This window comes from Priapulus caudatus, unplaced genomic scaffold (assembly GCF_000485595.1).
Source record: "Priapulus caudatus unplaced genomic scaffold, Priapulus_caudatus-5.0.1 Scaffold703, whole genome shotgun sequence".
In the NCBI taxonomy this organism is placed as follows: Eukaryota; Metazoa; Priapulida; class Priapulimorpha; order Priapulimorphida; family Priapulidae; genus Priapulus; species Priapulus caudatus.
Window position 1 is genome coordinate 57,118 of NW_014577764.1, and position 10,387 is coordinate 67,504.

Genomic DNA, 10,387 nt, shown 5'->3' on the forward strand with positions numbered 1-10,387 from the left:
AACCCTTCATCCCGCGAGACCTGGCAGAGGGCTGGATTCCTCTGCGACAAGGTTGAGGGGTCATAGCCTTCCTCACCTGTACATATGCTCCCGCTATTGCACCCTGGCGTATCGTGGTCAGGCGTTTTGAGGTCAGGAGATGCAGCTGAAGCTGTGACATCTCCTACACCCTCATGAACTGCCCTCCTTTGCCATCTTGTTTCGATGTTGTTCTGGAGACTCTTGGATGCAATGCTTCGCATCCTTACGGTAGAACCCGTACCTCAAGGCGGTGATTGCCTATCCTGTTCTCACGGGACGCAGAGTGTGAATTCTGACGCGCTGATCAAGCAATGCTCGTCCGGGCGTCCAGTCTCTCTTCAGCTGCCTGGCGCTGGCTCTTTCATAAGGCTCAGCTTGTCTCGCATGCGCTTAAGCGTCATAAAGCCCTGACGCTGCCAAATATTAGGGGAACGCGCAGATGGGACGTCGGGCGGACTGTAGGGGCAGCATTCAGGTGGTGCTATTGGCCAACAATCGTTAAATGCTTGACCACAAGTGAAAATCCTCGCTGAACATCGCCCGAATTCCTTCGTATTCATGGCGTGTGCAGTGGCCCTCTTTATTTAGGGGTTTACGTATAATTACTTAATAATTTTTTATTTTGTTTGCCGATGGGCAGGTTAGCTAATTTTGGAAAGACATACGTAAACATCTCACGCACCCACATGAAAACTGTTATCTAATAATAATATATCAAGTTTGTCTCTCGATACCCCGGCTATAAGTGGCCTCAGGTTCATCTTACCATAGCCGACTAGCTACATGATATCAAATAGACTCCGAGCCAATCTGCAAATTCTAGCTAGTGCCACAGGTACTATTAAAGGCATGCTCAATATGTATATATATATACGTATGTACAATACTTGTATATTGCCTATCAGCAGCGAGGAATGCTTGTGATTCTCGTCATTCTAGTCTTAGCTGCATTCCTGCCATAACTTACTGCGTACTGTCTGGGCTCAGCGAGTGACGTCCACACGCAATTACACTGCCACCAAGATCACAACAACATGTATTAAACCGGTTATTACAGCCTCTGATCTTGGAAAAATGAGTAGCATCAACTGAGAAAACGCCTCTGTTATCGTATAGTAATAGAAATCTTTATTAGGCATTGACAATCTAGTTTACTTGCCTAGCAAATGCGCAGCAGCAAATTTACGTCGATCATAACAAAGGATCGAATACGAGGCATGCGCTCAAGCAAATCACCATGTGTGAGATCGAGTGCTCCTCCGATTTGGATTCGGGCAGAATTCTTTGTTTGGATCAACATTGCCCCACGTTTGGGCGCACTGTCCAGCGCTGGACTATTATGCCTTCCATGGGAGCACTCATACAGCTAAATCGATAATACACCGGATTCTGGGGAATGAACGGCTGTTATTTGGAGACGCCGGCTAACTCAGCGTCTGCTCGACATCAATGTCTGCCAAAGTAATGAGAGCGAAGAACATGGGCGCGTTGCTCGCGCCATGCGGCCAACACCGCCGCCACCCTTCGACCCAGACCTATAACTAACACTAATGCGCCGTCACACTGATAACATCGTTGCAGGGCTGGCGTTGGTTTTACTACATACTGATAACATCGTTGCAGGGCTGGCGTTGGTTTTACTACATACTGATAACATCATTGCAGGGCTGGCGTTGGTTTTACTACATACTGATAACATCGTTGCAGGGCTGGCATTGGTTTTACTACATACTGATAACATCTTTGCAGGGCTGGCGTTGGTTTTACTACATACTGATAACATTGTTGCAGGGCTTGCGTTGGTTTTACTACATACTGATAACATCGTTGCAGGGCTGGCGTTGGTTTTACTACATTGCTGGCATGCCTGGTATTGTCCTCGGCGTCGTCATCTTCGTCACAGTGAGGGAGCCTAGCAGGCTGTCGACAGGAGAGAGTGAGCCCAGCTATCGCGGAACGTCCGACTCGGATGGCTGGGGAACGAGGCTATGGGTGGTCGTCACAGCGTTTGTGCGCCCGTCCACGCTGCTGCTCTGCCTAGCCGGCTCCGTGAGGAACGCTGGTACAACGCGCGCGCATCCCATCCCGCAAAAATATCGAAATTTTCTTACCTTTTTGTTTGTATTTTGAGATGTTCGTCGATAAGGGGAATGCTTGGCGTTTCTGTTGAGCGACTGTTTTGTACAGGTTTGACTGTAGTATGTACTAACGCTGCACCGTGTCCCACAGCCGGCTACGTGTGGTCTTACAACACGCAGCCGTATTTCGAGAGCGTGGGACAGACGCCGCTCGAGATTGCCAAGTACATGTCGTGGCTCCCCCTGGTGGCAGGAAGCATCGGCGTTGTGTTCGGCGGCTGCATCTCGGACCAGGTCGTGAAGCGGCGAGGGCTGTACATGCGCGTATGGGTGCTGGTCATTAGTCAGGTGAGACGCGATGTATTCGTGGTGGCCATCTTGTAAATCGCAAATTGCACAAGGGTGACAATCTCGCATCTACTTCGAAATCATTCGAAACATCCTGAGTATATTGATAACCAGCAAAGTGTAAGATGTTATTTGGGAACTTTGGGTTAACCCACATGGCTGCCAGACTAAGAAACATACTACGATTATCGTACACCCGGCGCAGTAACAGAATTATATACAAGGAGTGATGCATGACTTGGTTATGGTGTCGTAGTAAAAGCATGATGTTAGTATTATATGTGGTGACTGGAATGGCATATTTAGATTATATGAGATGAATGAGATAGCTTATTTAAATTACACAAAGTGGTTAGAATAGCGTGATGTTTGATACAATAATAATAGCATGATATTTGAAATTTAGGTACTTATCTCCTACGTAGTTGTTACAGACATTTAATTCTTCGTTTATAATTTTGATTTTTCGATTTTGAATTTCTTGTACGATAAAGTTCTTCACAAATTTTCTTGTCTCTCCAGTTGGTGGCAGCACCATTTGCGGCCGGCGCTCTTTTCCTGAACGTGCCGTGGAGTTACCTCAGCTTGATCCCGACCTATATCATCGGTGAGTCACCACGTCTCGCTCGGCGTGGCCGTGCGTCGCTCGTAGATTTGTATAACATCACAATGTCAACTATAGTGTGATGCACCAGTGCGTGCGTGCGTGCGTGTGTTGTGCGTGCGTGCGTGCATGCGTGTGTTGTGCGTGCGTGCGTGCGTGCGTGCGTGTGTGTGTGTAGGGGGGGGGGGTTCAGTAGGAACACAGTGGTATCTAGAGTTTAACATCTAAAATGTTTCCCATCAGGCACGTTCTATACGTAACTCCGATTATAGCTAAAGAAGTCTTACACTGAAATGGTGGTTGAAGGAACAACTTTCAAGTTACCTGTACATGAGATGTATGTTGTCATATATAACTCGTTACCTCCCCACAGGTGAGATGTGGGTTGTCATATATAACTCGTTACCTCCCCACAGGTGAGATGTGGGTTGTCATATATAACTCGTTACCTCCCCACAGGTGAGATGTGGGTTGTCATATATAACTCGTTACCTCCACCTCCGCACAGGTGAGAATGTGGGCTGTCCATATATAAGAACTGCGTTACCTCCCCACAGGTGAGATGTGTTAGTGTGTTGTGTTAGTGATTACACCATTGTTTAACGCGTGTTCAAGTGTTAACATATAGCTAGTGACGGTGCTCCTGCTAATCAGACTGCGTATATAAGCGGCTGCACGTGCGGAAGTCGCTCTCTTACATCATTTAAGACAAGGCACACTGGACGTGTGAAATAACAGCCTTCCTAAGTTAACTTCACAAATCTTATACGTTTCTATAAGCGCAAGCAATGGTGGCAGCGGTGTTAACCAAGCTGTTGGTTAATCTTCGTAATGCTGGAGGTAATCTCGGCAGGGTTGATCCCACTAAACAGGCAAGAACTGTCTGGGCGTAAAAGTTCCTATTTTTTCCTATTTTTTTCGCTATTTTTTGGCGCAATTCCTAATTTTCTCTAATTTTCTGGGACAAATTCCCCTATTTTTTACTATTTTGAGTGCTTTCATTTTTCTGAATCCAAGATATTGTATGTATCCTTCTCAGAAATGCAGGAATTTACATTCAGGTGACGCCAATTTTCAAAAAATTTCCTGGGGGAGGACCTCCCAGACCCCCTCCCCTTACTTTAAAAAGTTAACGTAATATACTCCTTTACTATCAAACAGATTTAATTTCAGTAAAGTTGTTTCTCAGTTGGATGTGGTATGTGTATCTAGAGGGGGGGTCCAGGGCAGGTCCGGACCCTCCCCTTTTACCGCCCAAAAAAAGGAAAACACAAAAGATACATTTTCTGCTTAAAAATTTGGAATTCCATCTTGGCATTCTAGACTCAAAATTACTGCTCAATGCTCCTCAGAATGCACGCAATTTAAAAAAAAATATTTGAGGGAAGGTCCCCTTAACCCCCTCCCCCGCTAAAAGTGGCATACGTGCCTTAGACACGTCGCATAAAGCTGCCTTCGGCACCCTTTTTATAAAAAAGTGGCCCTTATTTCTTACTGGACCCCCCCTTTTTCCAAAAAAGCGGAATCCGCTTCCATGTATACATGTAACGTTATACTCATTTTGGAGTAAGTCTTCATGTATTGGGTGCTTATGCAATGTATGAAAGCTGCTTATTCAGTTTTTAACATGGCATTTCTCATTAAACACTCAAAATGATTGATCGGCATGTGATGTACTACCAATATGTATATTAATAAAACCATTTGCTGGTGGATCGGGATGGCTTGTAGGGGTGTTGGAGGCCATCTATACGCAACAAATATTCCTATTTAACATATAAGGTTTTCTGCTCACAAGAATTCCTATATTTTCCTCCTATTTTTTCACATACTGAAAGTTTCTATTCCCTATTTTTTTTGAGCGGCACTTGTCATTTTGACGCCCTGGACTGTGGCAAGCCAGCTAAAACGGGATTCATAACGTGCGCACGAATTCACGTGCCCACTACGTCCTGTGTCGGGGAGCACTATAGGCCTACTGTAATGTTAATGGCGAATTTTCAGTGTCACCACAAGAGCCGTTTCGATTTCTCGCAGCGCTAACTCATGGACCAGAGGTGGATAAAGCGTTTTAAACGGTTCAAGGTAAGCCTCAGCGGTTAAGACCCGACAAATCCAGCAGCACCAGCGTGAAACGTTGATCAATATTGCTATGGGAGAGAAGTGCAGACGGAGATATTTTCTCCTTTAAGACATTTGGCTGTATCAGACGCAAAGTGATGATCTCAAGACTTTGACTGTGTCAAGATAAGTTCGAGGAATACTTCATTGTCCGCCAATAACACAAGTCTTTGAAAAGAGCTAAATTCATCGGGAGAGTGCAAGGTCTGGATGAACCAATTGATTCGCATTCATTACTGCTTAACACACAACCGCCGATTATTGTGAGTACGGACACTCTAAAGGAAGAGCTAATTGGGGACAGAATGCGTTGTTAGGCATTATNGATAACATCGTTGCAGGGCTGGCGTTGGTTTTACTACATACTGATAACATCGTTGCAGGGCTGGCGTTGGTTTTACTACATACTGATAACATCGTTGCAGGGCTGGCATTGGTTTTACTACATACTGATAACATCGTTGCAGGGCTGGCGTTGGTTTTACTACATTGCTGGCATGCCTGGTATTGTCCTCGGCGTCGTCATCTTCGTCACAGTGAGGGAGCCTAGCAGGCTGTCGACGGGAGGGAGTGAGCCCAGCCATCGCGGAACTTCCGACTCGAATGGCTGGGGAGCGAGGCTATGGGTGGTCGTCACGGCGTTTGCGCGCCCATCCACGCTGCTGCTCTGCCTAGCCGGCTCCGTGAGGAACGCAGGTACGGCGCGCGCGCATCCCATCCCGCAAAAATATCGAAATTTTCTTACCTTTTCGTTTGTATTTTGAGATGTTCGTCGATAAGGGGAATGCTTGACGTTTCTGTTGAGCGACTGTTTTGTGCGGGTTTGACTGTAGTATGTACTAACGCTGCACCGTGTCCCACAGCCGGCTACGTGTGGGCTTACAACACGCAGCCGTATTTCGAGAGCGTGGGACAGACGCCGCTCGAGATTGCCAAGTACATGTCGTGGCTCCCCCTGGTGGCAGGAAGCATTGGCGTTGTGTTCGGCGGCTGCATCTCGGACCAGGTCGTGAAGCGGCGAGGGCTGTACACGCGCGTATGGGTGCTGGTCATCAGTCAGGTGAGACGCGATGTATCCGTGGCGGCCATCTTGTAAATCGCAAATTGCACAAGGGTGACAATCTCGCATCTACTTCGAAATCATTCGAAACATCCCGAGTATATTGATAACCAGCAAAGTGTAAGATGTTATTTGGGAACTTTGGGTTAACCCACATGGCTGCCAGACTAAGAAACATAATACGATTATTGTACACCCGGCGCAGTAACAGAATTATATACAAGGAGTGATGCATGATTTGGTTATGGTGTCGTAGTAAAAGCATGATGTTAGTATTATATGTGGTGACTGGAATGGCATATTTAGATTATATGAGATGAATGAGATAGCTTATTTAAATTACACAAAGTGGTTAGAATAGCGTGATGTTTGCATTATATGATACAATAATAATAGCATGATATTTGAAATTTAGGTACTTATCTCCTACGTAGTTGTTACGGACATTTAATTCTTCGTTTCTAATTTTGATTTTCGGTTTTGAATTTCTTGTACGATAACGTTCTTCTTCACAAATTTTCGTGTCTCTCCAGTTGGTGGCAGCACCGTTTGCGGCCGGCGCTCTTTTCCTGAACGTGCCGTGGAGTTACCTCAGCTTGATCCCGACCTATATCATCGGTGAGTCACCACGTCTCGCTCGGCGTGGCCGTGCGTCGCTCGTAGATTTGTATAACGTCACAATGTCAACTATAGTGTGATGCACCAGTGTGTGTGTGTGCGTGTGTGTGCGTGCGTGTGTGTAGGGGGGGTTCAGTAGGAACACAGCCCGGCCCCCCGACTCCGAGGTCAGAGGGACCGCATGCGCGTTCCCAAAATCTCCGGTAAAGGGGTATTTTTTGCGCGACAAAATCCGGCCCAAGAATTGTAAAAAAGGGGGTGTATTTGACTTTTCACCCGGAGATTTCTTTAAAAAGGGGGTGATTTTCATCTCTCTCTCTTTCATCTTTGAATATCATAGAAAACTTTCAAATCCGGATCAAATTCCTGAAATTCCTGCTAGTTTTGAAAGCTCATTCAGGATTATTTAATTTTGAAATGTAAAAATAGCCCTCTAGTTCCCTCGATCACTGAACAACGTAGTGTAGACCGGTTCAACAGTTCCACACGCTACACTAACGTCATACGGTTGGAATGAGAGCTCACCTGAGATAGGGGGTACATGAGGCAGTGCTTCCGGATTTAGGGGGGTCTCCAAGGCAGGAAAAACCCGCAAAAAGCCCCGGCGAAAGGGGGCGGTTCAGAAATTTTAGCAGTCCTGAAGATAGGGCTTGTCTTCAAAGGAGGAACGAGCATATCGGCTACCCTAAATAACACTGAGTGGGGGCCGGGAACACAGTGGTATCTAGAGAGTTTAACATCTAACATGTTTCCCATCAGACACTTCTATACGTAACTCCGATTATAGCTAAAGAAGTCTTACACTGAAATGGTGGTTGAAGGAACAACTTTCAGTTACCTGTGCATGAGATGTATGTTTCAACATATAACTCCATTACTTGCTGCGCTTACACAGGAGAATGGGGTTGTCATTATCACGCCACTCGTTACCTCCCCACAGGTGAGATTGGGTTGTCTATCAACTGTTACTCCAACATAGATGGTTGTCATATTACTCGTTACCCTCCCCACAGGTGAGATGTAGGTTGTCATATATAATCGTTACTCCACAGGTTGAGATGTGCGTGCGTTGTCATAGTGATAACTTCGTTACTCCCACAGTGAGATGTGGGCTGTCATATATACGTGTTAACTCCCACAGCCGTGAGATGTGGTGCTTGTCATATATAACTCGCTTACCTCCCCACAGCGTGAATGTGCGTTGTCTATATAACTTCTTACTCCACAGCGGTGAGATGTGCGGTTGTCATATATAAACTCGCTTTACTCCCACAGTGAGATGTGTGTTGTCATTATAAAAAACTCGTTACCTTCCCCACAGGTGGAGATGTGCGGTTTTCTATTAAACTCGTTACTCCACAGTGAGATGTGGCTTGTCATATATAACTCGCTTACCTCCACACAGGGTGAATGTGGCGTGTGTTCATATATAGATCGTTACCTCCCCACAGCGTGAGATGTGAGGTTGTCATATAATAAACTCGTTTACCTCCCCACCAGCGGTTGAAATGATTTGTTTGGGTTGTCAGATATAACTCGTTACCTCCCCACAGGTCGAGATGTGGCGTTCGTATATATAACTTGTACCTCCCACGGGTGAGATGTGGGTTGCTCATAGGTATAATCTGTTACTCCCCACAGGTGAGATGTGGTTTGTCATATATAACTCGTTACCTCCCCACAGTGAGATGTGGGCTTGGCATATTATAACTCGTTAACCTCCCCACAGGTTGAGATGTGCGCCGCGGGTTGTCATAAATAACTCGTTACCTCCCCACAGGTGAGATGTTGGTTGTCACATATAACTCGTTACCTCCCCACAGGTGAGATGTGGGTTGCCGTGACACTGACCGTCCTCGTGGAGCTGCTGCCGGCGAGCGTGCGCACGTCAGGTGTCGCCACCTACTTCTTCATCATCAGCAACGTCGGCGGAAACATGCCGCTGCTCGTCCCGCCGCTGCAGACGGCTTTCACCAACGCCGGCTACTCGCAGATAGACAGTCTCCGTGGTAAGCCTTACGCGTGATTGGTTGGCTTCGCGAGTGATTCGTCGGAGTTCTGCGTTATTGGTGGGCCGTTCGTGTGTTCGTGTGTTTCAGGTGCGCTGTTCATGCCGTTCGTGTGTTTCAGGCACGCTCTACGTGCTGTTCATGTATTTCAGGCACGCTGTACGTGCTGTTCGTGTGTTTCAGGCGTGCTCTATGTGCTGTTCGTGTGTTTCAGTCGCGCTCTAAGTGCTGTTCGTGTGTTTCAGGCGCGCTCTACGTGCCGTTCGTGTGTTTCAGGCGCGCTCTACGTGCCGTTTGTGTATTTCAGGCGCGCTCTACGTGCTGTTCGTGTTTCAGGCGCGCGCAATGTGCTGTTCGTGTGTTTCAGGCGCGCGCAATGTGCTGTTCGTGTGTTTCAGGCGCGCTGAATGTGCTGTTCGTGTGTTTCAGGCGCGCTCTACGTGCTCTACCCGGGCCTGTACGTTGCCGGGTCGATTCTCTTCCTCATCACACTGCTATCGCTGCGTCGCGATGTCGCCCACGTCGCACGCACCACAGACTTCGTCCGCCTCTCTCAGTCAGCGTCATCCTTGGCGTCCGACGATAGCGCCGCCGCACCGGACGTCGGTCATTCCTCCGTCGCCACGGCGACGGTCAGCGACCACGAGGAGGGATTGATCGTCACGGCAATGGATAACGGGATGGGTGGGGATGAAGGGAGAGGTGTGGGGGTCAGTGAGGGAGGTGGAGAGGAGGGAAGGGGTGGAGGGGTGAGCGAGGGAGGTGGGGATGATGAGGGGAGAGGGGGAGAGGCCAGAGGTGAAGCCGTGGAAAGTGAAGAGATTCCATTGATTGGCAACGAGGAGGCGGCACCTATGATGGACAACGATAATCGGTGATGACCTCCGTTAGACGTCCACATTCCCGTGGTCCGAGACAAAATTAGTCTCAACATTAGTCTTAACAATACTATCAACATAAAAATTTTCCGGTACAATTTTGTTTCGTCTTTGAAGCTATGAGGAAATTTGCTAAGGTTTTTTTTTCTCGTAACTATACTTAAGTTTCTGTAAACGGTCTACGAGTCAAAGTTAATGTTAAGACTAATCTTACGATTAATTTTGTTCCTGACAGTGGGCCCAGTAATCCTAATCCCCGTAATCCTACCCACCACCATGGGTTTTGACCTGTCGTACACTGTGGCCTGAGTGACATGACATGATGGAAGCGGACCAGACAACCACGTATATACACGGCTACGGGTTATTGTATGTACAGGTTATTGTATGTGCAAGACATGGAGATAGAGGTGTGATGTATACACCAATGGCCATGTCTCCACTACGTCACAGTGCCAATTACTGCTTTCTCGCCGCTATATTATGTCTCTAGTTGTATATTCGTATGGTACATGCTGCTTTCTTGCTGCTGTTACGACTATATACACCATATTTCTATCATACAGTAATCGTACTATGTTTGTACGTATGGGTATCATTGAAGATACGTCACTATTAGTAGGAATATGTTGTAGATCATATATTCAGTA

General features: G+C 46.9%; 1 protein-coding gene across 1 annotated transcript; it reads left to right on the forward strand.

The window, feature by feature from the left end:
* The first annotated feature begins 1,824 nt into the window (after nucleotides 1-1,824).
* LOC106812934 lies at nucleotides 1,825-9,984 on the forward strand. Its single transcript, XM_014816944.1, has 6 exons — nucleotides 1,825-2,083; nucleotides 6,036-6,232; nucleotides 6,766-6,850; nucleotides 8,674-8,859; nucleotides 9,289-9,569; nucleotides 9,973-9,984. The coding sequence occupies exons 1-6, from the start codon at nucleotides 1,885-1,887 to the stop codon at nucleotides 9,982-9,984; spliced, it is 960 nt and encodes a 319-aa protein (XP_014672430.1). The 5' UTR covers nucleotides 1,825-1,884.
* The last annotated feature ends 403 nt before the right edge of the window (nucleotides 9,985-10,387 follow it).